The 14,240-nt window shown below is 34.4% G+C and overlaps 1 protein-coding gene across 1 annotated transcript; it reads left to right on the top strand.

Moving 5' to 3' along the window:
* The first annotated feature begins 5,205 nt into the window (after nt 1-5,205).
* NET1D (kinase interacting (KIP1-like) family protein) lies at nt 5,206-14,015 on the top strand. Its single transcript, XM_078997168.1, has 4 exons — nt 5,206-5,452; nt 6,039-6,236; nt 6,788-11,682; nt 12,736-14,015. The coding sequence occupies exons 2-4, from the start codon at nt 6,134-6,136 to the stop codon at nt 13,747-13,749; spliced, it is 6,012 nt and encodes a 2,003-aa protein (XP_078853294.1). The 5' UTR covers nt 5,206-5,452; nt 6,039-6,133; the 3' UTR covers nt 13,750-14,015.
* The last annotated feature ends 225 nt before the right edge of the window (nt 14,016-14,240 follow it).

Genomic DNA, 14,240 nt, shown 5'->3' with positions numbered 1-14,240 from the left:
AAGGGGAGTTTTCCTTACTGTACTTACGGGTCGAAGGCACCAAGGTCGACCATTTGGATTGATATCCTGGTTTGCTGTATGTTGTTATGTTGTAGTGATATGTTAAATATGTATCCTGCTATATAGGAGGTGGTTATGCTATAGTGATCTGTTAGATCAGTATCCTTGTATATGGAATGTTGGCATGCGTAGTGATCTATAAATCTGTCTGTTGTTTGATGCCTGGTTATATGTTTATCTATTATGTGTATGTCGACATATTGTGGTTGGTCAGATTGAGGCAGTCCTTCTTTGTGTCAAATGCGAAGATACTCAGGCGGTCCTGATAGATTGTAGGCCCTGCGAGGCAGTCCAGTCAGACCAAAGGCTCGACAAGAGGTCCAGATAAGTTGTAGGTCATGCGAGGCGGTCCAGTTATGCCGAAGGCTCGGGAGCGGTCCAGATAGACTGTAAGCCCTGCGAGGCGGTACAGTCAGACAGAAGGCTCAATTATGCATGATGTGTTTGATATCATGTATGTGGTGGTACTTTGGGGGGACTCACTAAGCTTTGGCTTATGATTTTTGGTTATTATTTCAAGTACTTCTGATGATCGTGGGAAGGCGAAGGTGTGACCAAACACATCCTCTGTTTTATGTACTTTTGATCTATGGGATACGCTGATATGGGACAATACTTTAAAAACAATGCTTTTGTAAACATTCTAAGATTTGGGGTTGTTTTAAAAAGTTAAAAATTCTTGTGATTTTTATGGATCTTACAACCTTACTCTTGGTGGTGGATACATTGTAGAGAAACTATTTCTTGAGTTTTTGCTATCTTCATCAACTCCCTAATTCCAAGTGGGATCAAAGGCTTCAAATGTTATCTTTTAAACATCCTATGGCTCATATATATATATATATATATATATATATATATATATATATATATATATATATATATATATATATATATATATATATATATATTTGCTAAACCACCACAACAACCGGACCACCATTGCCAGTCGACCGCTACCGCCAATCGGACCATCACCTCTTGCCAGAACCTTAGCATTTAACGACATTAACTTCACCTGTACCACCCATTTCGCCACCGAATACCAGACATGTATACCAGATCTGTTCGTCATCGACGAGAAGAGTTTGGCTAGGGTCATTCAGCACCGACTCCAAGTTGCCTCTGTACGTGGTTCGATTTTATTCCACCTCTGCATGGGGTGAAACAAGAATAACGATGAAGGGGGTGAAGCGAAACGATACCACCATCTTTATACAAACTTCAACATCGTCACTGCCTCTTCAAACCCCTGCTTTGATCTCTATGTCACCATTACCGCTGATCTAACTACCACTACCAGAACACAACAAACAAATCTAGACTTGTTTGCTCTAGTGATTGGTTCCTTGTTGATGGAAATCTTGGTGAACGGAATAATTGCCTCTACAAACCTCCTTCGATCTTCGTCTTCGAAAACCATTCTCATATTCGTAAAATGTTCTAGTTGTCGGACCCTTCTGGTTTGCCGTTAGAAAACATATTTGGCGACAGAATCCTCTCGTTGTTGGAAACCTTAGTCACCGGAATAGTCATCAGAATCAGATGGTGGTGGTGTTTCCTTTTTTCTGAATGAGAGAGAGAGAGAGAGAGAGAGAGAGAGAGAGAGAAATAGGGGGGGATGATAATACATATATATATATATATATATTTTCTTTTTATAAAAAAATAGAAAATAAAAATATAAAGGACAAAATCATTATTTAAAAAAAATCAAGATAAATTGGATCAGACTCGTAAAAAAATAAAAAATTTAGACCAATGATATTAATCCAAACAAAAATGATAATTTTCATCAAAGCTTAGGAAATACTTTTAGACTTTTGTCTTTATTTTATTATTTTGTAGGTTTCAACCCTTTAACTACTCATCCAAGTTATCATTACTCCTTTTCATAAAACACAATTTCTAATTGCGAACATGAAATGTTTTCTGGTTTATATAGGGAATGTTTGCAAGGTGTAATGATGATAATGATATCGATAATATAATTTATATCGAAAATACCAAGTACATCGTGTGTTTATTATTTAGTAAAGATAGTATTTTTCATTGTTGTTATATTCAGCGGATCGATTTGTATTTTTTATATCGCTAGTACTATTTACATACATAAGTGAAATTCCGTCCAGACAACCGAAGTTGATTTCACAATCCAGATTCGGAACCTAAGGGCCCTTATCCATATTTAACAATATATTTATTAATATTTGGACATTATAAATTATGATGGTATTACTCGGCATATGCCTAATATATAAATTGTTTAAAGATACCAATAAATTTTCTTCAATCTTCTTTCCATAATTAATCAAACGATAAAGTAAAGTCCGATTTCCGAGCATGTTTTAAAATATATTTAAAATTTTATTAACAACATTTGACAAAAAAAAAAAGACATGATTTTTCAGCACATGACTCAATTAATACACACCTAACCCGAAAGTCAAAGTTGACAGGCTAACGATCTCATCTTGGTTGGGTTGGATTAGGTCGGGCATTGAAGTGCGACACCAAGCTGCTCCTCTCGAACCACCAATCTAACACTAACTCTTTGGGTCAGTGACTCAGTCACCCAGTCCAGTCATTTCCGCACCTTTGATCTTAAAATGTTATTGTGTCATGCATACCCCTAAAATTCTGGAAAATATCCCAATATACCCTTTAAACAAATTTTATTACATCCATTGATCACCCTTGCAAAATTAATCCGAACTATTCAAATAAGTATTATGTTATCTAACAGTAGATTTGTATAGCATAAATAGCATAAAAGTCAAAAAGTTGCGTTGTTATACCATATTATTTTCAACTTTTATAATTTATTTATATACGCATTATAAACATCAACTATTTTATCACTATTAAATATTAATTAAAATTAATAACCTTATATCCACACTTTTTTTTTAAATAAATTTTGAATAGTTAAAATATAGGATATAATTTATAACTTTATATGCTGGTTCTTAATCAAATGTCAAACTTTAGATGAATACTTCCTAATAAATAAATATCTTTTATCACATTTCACATTCATAATTATTTTGCTACACGTAATTTTGTGATTATTTTAAATTAATTTTTATTCCACTTTTCATTTTATTAAATTCTAGACCAGATAGTATTTAAATATAATAATAAATGCATATTAATTTTAATAATTAACTTTTCTTCTAATTTCAAAATTACTAAATTAAAAATTTATTAATTTTCTTTATTTATTTATCTATTTTATTTATTTGAATTTAAAAGAAAAAAAAATACTTTAATTTTTATAATTCAATATTTTCTTATTTTTCTTATAAATTTAAACTTCTTAAATGTTTAGAATTTTTTATTAGTTTTCTTTTAAATAAACACATATAATACATATGTTTCACATCCAGTATAATCATCAAACAAAGGAAAAAAAGATTATAGTGTTATATGAATCTTTTTTTTTCATCATTTAATGACACGATAATTTGCACGGGCATCTCCAACCAACATATTTTTGGTGTAAATCTATTCCATTGTAAGAGCAATTTTCATATTGAATATGATATTATAAATGTTATATTATTTATTAACAGTAAATTTCGTGTTGAAATTCATGCGTCATTTATTGTTATTCAAGTTTGAGTTTATACCTATTTAATTTATTATTTATTTTGGTAGTTTTAGCTTTAAGGGGGTGTTTGGATAGGAAAAAATTAGAGATGCTTATTGCTTATTCCCACAATAAGTTAATTTTAGTGTTTGTATAAAATTCAGTTTATTAAGCTAAATAAGCTAATTTTAATAAGCATCTATCTCCATGCTTATTGATTATTGCTTATTCCCACCACAAATAAGCTATAAGCAATAAACTAAAAAGCTAATCCAAACACCCCTTAAGTTTGTATAATTATAGTTACTTTAATTGTATATTTATATTTTAAATTTAATAATTATTCCATAAAATGTTTAATTGTGTTATAAATAATTTTTTTGGTTAATTATTTTAATAATATAACATATACCACGACTTAGAGTAGTAAACAATGGAGTAAACAATGGTATATTTATGTTTCTTTTGGTGTTAGGATGTAATATTGGACGTCCTATTTCCTTCTCATTTCCCTTCTTGTATGCATGCTTTTTTTTGCCTTTTAACATCTTACTTGATGGCCTTTTAATGCTGGATCCAAAAAAAGTTATATATTATTTTTTTATTTGGTTATATATATAGTAAAAAAAATTCTTAAGTTATTATAACAAAAAGATGTAACCCAGATTTATTGAAAACTAATAAATAAAATAAGTATTTTTGAAATATTTAAATATGTTAGAAAAAAATATTTGAAATATTTATTTATGGATCGGAGATGGTCTAAGCAAACAATTTATAGTCTTTTTTTTCATAAATATTGTAAATCTCATGATGATTAAGCCTAAAATTTATTACTTTGAATCTTATTAAACTATAACTTTTATAAAATACTATTGATTTATACAAAATTTGGTTGACATGATTTTATTTATAGCTAGTTTCGTTATTTATTCTGATATCGTTCGTGAAGTTAATATTTTTTGGTTTGATATTATTATAAATGATTTATTCTTATGAAATATTAAATATTGGATATTTATAACAATGATCAATAAAAAATATTTTATTTATAAAGCTAGAAACATATTAATGCCATCTTGCCCTTTCCAAATCGATAAGGTAATCAATTGACTGACATAAAAATAATAATCTTGTTGTGTTTGACCAATATGTAATAATAATTAGTTTATTTGGTTTACATATATCAGACAGAATTCAAAATTTCCCTGTATATATGTATAAGCATATATATATATATATATATATATATATATATATATATATATATATATATATATATATATATATATATATATATATATATATATATAAAAGAAATTATTACACTTTCAGAAATAAATACATATCCATGGTAAACTTTTTAGGCTAAATTATCAAGAAATAAATCAATAGTCGATCCGAAAACTTTTTAGGACTGAGAATTTGGAATTCTATAAGGGTATTTTGGTAATTTTGTTTATTGAAAATGTGAATTAAGTCAAAAATGAAAGGAGTATTCTCTTGTATAGTTTGTCTCATTTTGGGTTTAGTGTTTTATTGGGTCCTCATTGTTTACGTTTTACTTTATTAATTTCCATAAGCCGACGCCCGACAGCTCCTCTTCTAAAACACAAACCCACGCCAGCGTCTACACAACAAAGAATCAAAAAGGGCCAACCATAGTTAGTTCTAGAAAGTAACGCAGAGAGAGATCAAGCTGGAATGGGTTGAAATCGAGGTTTTCAGCTGTGTAAATTTTATATAATATTGTTTCTGCAGTTGCAGAATCGGAATCGCAACTGAATTTCGATTATTCTGGTAAATTCTCTCAGTCTTTGATTTGATTTGTTAGTTCCGCTACTTGCGTCATTGTATGCTAAACTCACACGGATGTTGTTGACTTGTTTAGTTGCTGTTTTGAATGATCGCTGAACTGGTTTACAGTTTTTTTATGGTGTTTTTAGCTTAATTCTGTTATGATCACGACCGATCGGGGTAGGGTTTCCTCTTTTGTTAACTCTTCTGTGGCTGTGTGAGATGTTGAGAAGTTTTGGATCTCTGAGCTTTAGGTTTGATCACTAGTTTTTTTGTTAATTTGGTGAGTTAGGGCGTCTTATGAAAAGGATATATTGGTTTAAAGCTCATAAATACGAGGCACAACTGAACATTTAGCAATTATGAAATTTTTAGTTTGAAAATCGTTTTCTGGTATGTTATTCATTTTTTCCAATTTGGTTTGTGTTTGATTCGCTGTATTCTCGGAAGATTGAATTTCTTTTTTTTGGTATACCTGCACTGTTATTTTTATTACTTTGGACTTATGTTGATTTTGTGATGATCTTGAATACATAACTACCTCTCAGACTATTAAAGCTGAATCGTTTCATTTTTGTTTGTTTGCTAGGAAGGACAAAACAACTGAATTGTGGTCTTCACTTTTATAAGCTCCACGTCCGAGACAAACTTTAGAAATTCTTCTCTACTCAGAAGGTCGAAACCATGGCTACTTTGTCAAAAACAGACTCCAAGCGCATGTATTCTTGGTGGTGGAACAGCCACATTAGCCCCAAAAATTCAAAATGGCTTCAAGAAAATCTTACAGGTATAGCTTTCTTACATCATAAGTATTGTCTTCCAATCTTCCTCTTTCCTTTTTTTTTCTTCTATGGTGGAAGTCAATATGTACATAACAGAAGAGATTTATTGATTTCTCTGTGCAAATGCAAAAATTCTCCATTGACTATACCAAACTATAGCTACCTTAATGCAAAATTTTGTTATATTAGGCCATCGATGCTTTGAAACCTTCTCATACCGAGTTGCCTATGTTCAAAGTATATTTGACCGTTTTCCTAATATTACTCAAAGGGCAACAACTCTCCACAACAAAAACACATGTTTTCTTTTGAAAAGTTGTTGCAGTTTAGTTAAATCTACCAAGGGTGGGTGTTATCAGAAATTACTACTTTAGGGCAAATAAAAATGTTACGACTTTCATCTGTGTTGTGTAATTGGAGTTATTATAACTAGCACTTCTATTTAATACTTGGATATATACAGGGTATGTTGCACACTTTAAGTATTTTGTTATGTCTTGTTCTGCGGTTTTCTTGCTCATTAATGGGTTTTTTTTTTCCTTGTATGAACGAATAGATGTGGATATCAAAGTAAAAGCAATGATAAAGCTCATAGAAGAAGACGCGGATTCCTTTGCTCGAAGGGCAGAAATGTACTACAAAAAGCGTCCTGAGCTTATGAAACTGGTGGAAGAGATGTACAGAGCTTATCGGGCCTTGGCAGAAAGATATGTCCATGCAACCGGGGCCCTCCGCCAGGCCCACAAAACAATGACAGAAGCCTTTCCAAATCAAATCCCCTCAATGGGTGATGATCCTTCTGCTAATTCCCCCTATGATGGTGATCCTCAAACACCAGACACAAGAACCACTTTTGAATCCAATGACTTCCTGAAAGATGAAGATTCAGATGGGTCTGTAGGAAACGTGAGAAGAGGGCTTAAATTCAATGATTCAGAAGATGGAAGCAACAAAAACCAGTCTCGGAATCGAGGGTTCTCTGTAATTGAGAACGTGGGCATGACTGATAAAGAAATCTTATTGCTAAAAGAGGCTTTGGCTAAATTACAAGAGGAAAAGGAAGCTGGTCTGAAGCAGTATCAAGAGAGTCTGGAGAGGTTATCCAAATTAGAGTCTGAAATCTCTCATGCACAAGAGGCTTCCAGTGAACTTGTTAATCGAGCAAGCAAAGCTGAAGCTGAAGCTCAATCACTGAAAGATGCCCTCCAAAGATTAAAAGCTGAAACTGGAGAAAATCTTGAACTTTACCACAGGGGCTTGGAGAAGCTAGCCAACTTGGAGAGAATGATAATCGAGCAAGAAAAGGAAACTGAGATTGTAGTCGGAAACTTGAAGGAAGAAATTGCAAGATTGAAAGAGGAAAAGGATGCTGCTTATGATCAGTATAAACAATCTTTAGGGATGCAATCGGAATTGGAAAAGAAGTTAACGGAATCAGAGAAGGAAGCAATGAAGTTCCATGAACGTGCTGAAAAGGCCGAAACTGAAGTTGAAAACTTAAAGGTGGCAATTGCAGAATTGACCAAAGAGAAAGAAGAACAAGCTCAATTATACCAGCAATGCTTGGAGACTATCTCAAGTCTAGAGCTTAGACTCGCGTGTGCTCAAGAGGAAGCTGAAAGACTCAATAACGAGATCGATAATGGAGTTTTAAAGTTAAAGGGTGCAGAAGAACAAAGGGTGATGTTAGAAAGGTCAAATGACAGTCTTCACTCGGAGTTGGAATCCGTGATTCTGAAGATGAACACTCAAACACAAGAACTAACAGAGAAGCAAAAGGAATTGGGAAGACTCTGGACTTGCATACAAGAAGAAAGACTACGGTTTGTTGAGGCCGAAACCGCATTCCAGACTTTGCAACAGTTACACTCCCAATCTCAAGAAGAATTAAGATCTTTGGCTTCAGAGTTACACAATAAAGCTCAGATTTTGAGGGATATTGAAACACGTAACCAAGTTTTAGAGAAAGAGATGCAGAAACAGATTGAAGAGAACAAGAATCTGACCGAGGTCAACGTGTCTTCGATTGTGTCCATGAACGAGATGCAGTCACAGATCGGTAGCTTAAAGGAATCCAACGGGAAGCTTGTGGAAGAGGTTGACCTTCGAGTTGACCAAAGAAACGCGCTTCAGCAAGAAATATATTGCCTGAAAGAGGAGCTTAACGAATTGAACAAGAATCACCAGTCCATTGTGAACCAAGTTGCTGATGTGGGGTTGGACCCAGAACGCTTAGGGTCATCTGTAAAAGAGTTGCAGGGTGAGAACTTGAATCTGAAAGAACAATGGGAAACAGAAAAAAGTGAAAAAGAAGCTCTATTGGTGAAACTCGAAATTATGAATCAGCTTCTTGAGAGGAATGGCGTTTTGGAGAATTCGCTTTCGGATCTGGGTGAAGAGTTGGAAGGGGTAAGGGGTAGACTAAAAGCACTTGAAGACTCGTATCAGTCTCTTTCAGAAGAGAAATCTACACTTTCTGTTGAAAAAGCAAATTTATTAGGCCAGTTACAAGTAACGAGTGATAATTTGAGCATAGTGTCGGAGAAAAACACTGTTTTGGAGAATTCTCTCTTTGATGCCCATGTCAAACTTGAAGTCTTGAAGCAGAAGTCAAAGAGCTTTGAAGATTCATGTCAATTGCTTACTGATGAAAAATCGGTACTCATTTCCGAAAAGAGTATTCTCGTCTCGCAGATGGAAATCACCGAGAAAAACCTCAAGGATTTGGAGACGAAATATACAGATTTACAAGAAAAGTATTCTTCAATGGAGAAAGAGAGAGACTCTACACTTCACAAAGTAGAAGAGCTACACGCATCATTAGCTTTACAAAATCAACAACACGTCTCCTTTTCACAACAGAATGAGAAACAATTGAATACAATGAGAACCCAGATTCAGATCCTAGAAGAAGAGAATCGAAATAGAAGCAAAGAATTCGAAGAAGAGCTCGATAAAGCTTTCGGTTCTGAAATCGAAATCTTCGTCTTGCTTAGATGTGTACAAGATTTGGAAGAACAGAATGTTTCTCTGTTGAATGATTGCCATAAACTTCAAGAAGCCACCATGTTGTCTGAAGGTCTGGTTCATGTGTTGAAGCAAGAGAAAATCGAAAGCCAGGTAAAGATAGAATCTTTATCTAACCAGAACAATAGATTGAAGATGGGAATGAATCAGTTGCTGAAAGTTGCTGGTGTTTCTTTGAACTCTGGATTTGAAACTGACCAACATGAAAGATCTTTCGATAGTATTCAGACAAAATTCGAGGGAACAAACCGTTCCCTAACTGAAAATCAAGACAAAAACACAGAATTAGTTGTTGAGATATCGATCCTAGTCACGCTTTTGAAGCAGCTCAAAACCGCAGTGGCGGATCTCGAGGCGGAAAAGGGCGGTGTTCAGCACGAGTTAAGTGTCGGGATGGCAAAGATTCTCGAGTTGGAAACCGAGGCACGGAAGCTTTCGGAAACGAACGATAATTTGAGATTGAAAGTGAGTGAAGGAGATAATACTGAAAAAATGCTAAAATCTCAATTAGAGAAGTTACATGGAGAGATGTTGGTTGTTCAAGAAGCTTACAGAAGTTTACAGATGGACAATTCAGTGGTCCTGGAAGAAAACAAGTCTTTATTAAAAGATAAGATTCACATGAACAACAAGATTCGTGTTTTGGAAAAGGAAAACGACGTCTTTTTTGGTGATTTATTAAGTCAGAGTATCCTCTCTCATACTTTGAAGACTTGCCTTGATGAGAAACATGAAGAAGTCAACGGGTTAGGTGGCGATTTACAGAAGCTTCTTGTTGTCAACAGCACGATAGCTGACAAAATGTCTGTAATTGAGAATAAACTTAAAGATGCAAAAACCGAAAATCTCCGTCTTAAAGAGAATTTGGAGAAATCCGAGATGGAATTGGAAACGGCTAATTCCGACCGTGTTCGATTGGAATCGGAGTTGGTCACCGGAATCAGTTTGTTGCGTTTAAAGGAAAAGGAACATGAGGATGCGGTTCAGAAACTGATGATTTTAGAGAGTGAAAAGATGGGGTTATCCGAGATTTTATCCGGTTTGCAGAGAGAAAATGAGGAGGTTAAAATGACAAGAGATGAACAGGGGAAACAGATTGTGAAATTGTTGGAAGATAACGATGATTTGAAGGATTCCCTCGATGAGAAACATGAAGAAATCAATCGGCTTGGTGAAGATCTTCAAAAGCTTCTCGTTGTCAACAACACACTTTCTGACAAAATGTTGATTGTTGAGAAGAAACTTGAAGAGGTGGAAATTGAAAACCTGCATGTTAAACAAGAATTGGAAAAATCCGAGCAGGAATTGGAAACGGTTAAATCCGAACGTAATAGATTGGATTCTGAGTTAGCAAACGGAATCAATCTGTTGCATTTGAAGAAAAAGGAACATGAGGAAGCAGTCCAAAAACTTGTAGTTTTCGAGAAAGAAAAGACCGGGTTGTCAGAGATGTTGACCAGTCTACAGAGAGAGCACAATGAGGTACATATGACAAGAGATGAACAAGGGAAACAGATTATCCAATTGTTAGAAGATAATGATGACTTGAAGAAGTCCCTTGATGAGAAACATGATGAAGTCAATCGGCTCGGTGAAAATCTGCAAAAGCTTCTTCTTGTCAATAACACTCTTGCTAACGAGATCGGTATTGTTGAGAAGAAAATGGAAGATGTGAGAAATGAAAATCTGCAACTCAAACAGAATTTGGAGAAATCCGAAGAGGAATTGGAGATGGTGACACGTGTCCGTGATGAATTGGATTCCGAGTTAGTGAACAGAAACAATTGGTTGCATGCAAAGGAAAAGGAACATGAGGAAGCAGTTGAAAAACTGGTGATTTTAGAGAACGAAAAGATGGTGTTGACCGAGATGTTGACCGGTTTACAGAGAGAAAACAGGGAAGTTAAAATGGCAAGAGACGAACAGGAGAAACAGATTGTCAGACTTCTAGAAGACACCAATGATTTGAGTAAAGAGCGAATGCTCCTACGCGAAGCAAGTCAGCTTTTGGAGGTCAAACTGCATGAATTGACCGAAGAACACGAAAAAGCAAAACAAAAAGAGGAGACAACGAGTTCTGAGTTGGAAAAGGAAAAGGAAAAGAATCAAATGTTGGAAACACAGACATCAGAAGTGTATGGTGATTTGCAGACTTCTGGTTTATATCAAGTTTTGTTAGAAGAGAAGATTCGTGAGCTTACTGAAGTTTGTTTGAGCCTCCAAGAAGAAACTAATTCCAAAGACGTGAATTCCAAATTACTCAAAGAAAAAACCGAAACTTTGGAATCCGAGAATGAAGACCTCAAAGCTCGTTTGGCTGTATATCTCCCTGCCCTCGTGTCATTGAGGGATTCCATCTTATCTCTCGAAAGCCATACCTGTATTAGAACCAAAGTTCCAGAATCTGAAAATGAAGAACACAAGGTAATATTTTGTTTTATTTTATATATATATATATATATATATATATATATATATATATATATATATATATATATATACACACACACACACACACATACAAAAGTTCAATAGGGAACCATAATTAAACAGGGAACCAAGGCAGCAATCGTGAGTGTCGTAATGCAAACGATGACAGCCAAATATAAGGTTGTATATTTGTTAGTTGGATGCGCATGCACCCGATTATAGCAAAAAACTTTTTTTTATTTTTTTAATTTGGCATATTTTTTGTCAGAAAAAAAAAAAAACAAATATATCAAAATTTATAATTTTTTGTCCTTTGTAAATAGACATCCATATTGATATACCAAAAAATTGATTTTGTTAACCTTACAGCTCGTTCAGATTTACAATGTGAATATGAACTGTGATTTTTGGCATTTACAATGTGAATTTGGTTATATATGATATTGATATGTGGGGATCTAAGTAAATTTACATGTGAATTTGAGATAAATTCACTTGTAAATCTCACAAATCTCATTATGGATAATCAAACATTGAAATAGTATAAAAGGAAATGAACCTACTTTGATTCATATGTAAATGTGAATATGTCGACGAATTCATGTGTGAATCTCACTAAATTAATTTGCGAATGAACAAAGCATTGAAATAGGAAGTTAGATTCACATTTTGAATGCTAAAAACTGAATTATATAAGGTTACAGTGTGAATTTGGGCAGTTCAGATTAACAATGTGAATTTTGGAATATTAAGTTTTTTTTCAAAAAAAAATAATGCCTAAAATTTGAAAAAACGAAAAAAAATAAGTTTTTTTTTTTTTTTTTTTTCTATGATCCTGTGCATTCATGTCCAACTAGTAAATGTACATCCTCGTCTTTGGTCATTAACCATTTGGATTCCGACGCTTATGATTGGTTATTTGGTTCCTTGTTTAATTATAGTTCTCTATTGACCCTAACCCTGTTATTAATATTATTATTATTGTATATGTTTTTGTATTTGGAGTAATTTAGAATGACGTGTTTGTGTAATGATGAGTATTTTCAGGGTGCTGAATCCTCAAGCATGGAAGAGGATCCGTCTGTAGAGCTGCAGGATCTGGAAAGTAAGGTTAGATCTATCGAAACCGCTGTGCTTGAAATGCAGATGTTGGCAGTGCAGGACAGGTTGGATTCCGAAGCAAAGCTGGAATCGGCAATGAGGCAGATAGAGGAATTGAGTTATCAAAAGAGTTCCCGTAAATCAAACAGTAAGCCGAAATCGACATCGGAAATTTCGGAAGTTGAAATCGGAATCCTACCGAAAGACATCATGTTGGATCAAGCATCGGAATGTTCCTCATACGGGATGAGTAAAAGAGGACCAATCGAAGGCGAGGCATGGGAGAGTGCCGATAAATTCCGACACCATCCGACCGCCTCTGAGGTTTCTCTGGAAACTCTGGAATCGGAATCAAACGTGGCGATGGAGATGGAGAAACCAGAGGTGTCGAAGAGATTCCGGGGGGACGACGGAAACAAAAGAAAAGTATTGGAAAGACTGAATTCCGATGTTCAAAAGCTTACAAACCTTCAAATCACAATCGAGGATCTAAAACGGAAAGTTGAGATAACCGGAAACAGCCGAAGAGGAAAAGCAATGATCGAATGTGAGACGTTGAAAGGGCAACTCATGGAAGCGGAATCCGCGATTCAAAAGCTATACGAACTGAACGGAAAACTGGTGAAACATATCGAGGGCCACTCCAACTCATCAATAACACCGGAATCGGTAGAAAACGAAAGCATGAGAAGGAAAAAGGTGTCTGAACAAGCGAGAAGGGTATCTGAAAAAATCGGTCGGTTGCAGTTAGAAGTGCAAAAGATACAATTCGTGTTGTTGAAACTGGATGATGAAAATGAGGCACAAGGAAAATCTCGTTTTATGGATACTAAAAAACGAGTTCTTTTGAAAGATTATCTTTATGGTGGCGGAAGAACGAAAGCAACTGTTAGCAGCAGTGGGAGAAGAAAGAAGACCAACTTTTGTGCTTGTGTTGAGCCTTCGACTAAAGGAGATTGACTGATTGAGATTCATTTCTTTCTGCGTATTATATTATACTAGACTTCATAATAACAAACATCCATCTACTACCTTTTTATTTTATTTTTTTCGTCTATAGTTATGGAGTAATTTTAGTGTGTTTTGTTTTTTAAACGTTGCAACTTGTATGTATGGATTATTTTGGGTTTATTAGGGGAGAGAGGAGAGACGAGGCCCACCTATGCTATGTTAATGTTCCCATTTGATCTGGAGAAGCTATTTTTAGAGAGCTTGCTTGGTTTGCACTTTGTACTTTGTAGCATTGTCAATGTCATACTTTTTTTCACGTTTTATCTAGAGGTAGAGGTGCTAATTTTTACTTTTTTACACTCACTTTACTTTTTTTTTTTTTTTTTTTTTTTTTTTTTTTTTTCTGTAACTATCTATAGTGAAAACATGTAAATGACGATGCCGACTTCTGCACTAATTATTCATATAAAAATTTAAAATTAAAGCTAAAAAGGTTCACA

This window comes from Lactuca saligna, chromosome 5 (genome assembly GCF_052625555.1).
Source record: "Lactuca saligna cultivar CGN05327 chromosome 5, ASM5262555v1, whole genome shotgun sequence".
Classification (NCBI taxonomy): domain Eukaryota; kingdom Viridiplantae; phylum Streptophyta; class Magnoliopsida; order Asterales; family Asteraceae; genus Lactuca; species Lactuca saligna.
Note: the sequence above shows the minus strand (reverse complement) of the source record. Positions and strands in the feature narration are given on the sequence as shown.

Coding starts and splice junctions, on each gene's coding strand:
- NET1D (XM_078997168.1), top strand. CDS start 6,134: ATGGCTACTTTGTCAAAAACAGACTCCAAGCGCATGTATTCTTGGTGG. Junction 6,237..6,787: donor GCTTCAAGAAAATCTTACAG/GTATAGCTTTCT, acceptor ATGAACGAATAG/ATGTGGATATCAAAGTAAAA. Junction 11,683..12,735: donor CTGAAAATGAAGAACACAAG/GTAATATTTTGT, acceptor GAGTATTTTCAG/GGTGCTGAATCCTCAAGCAT.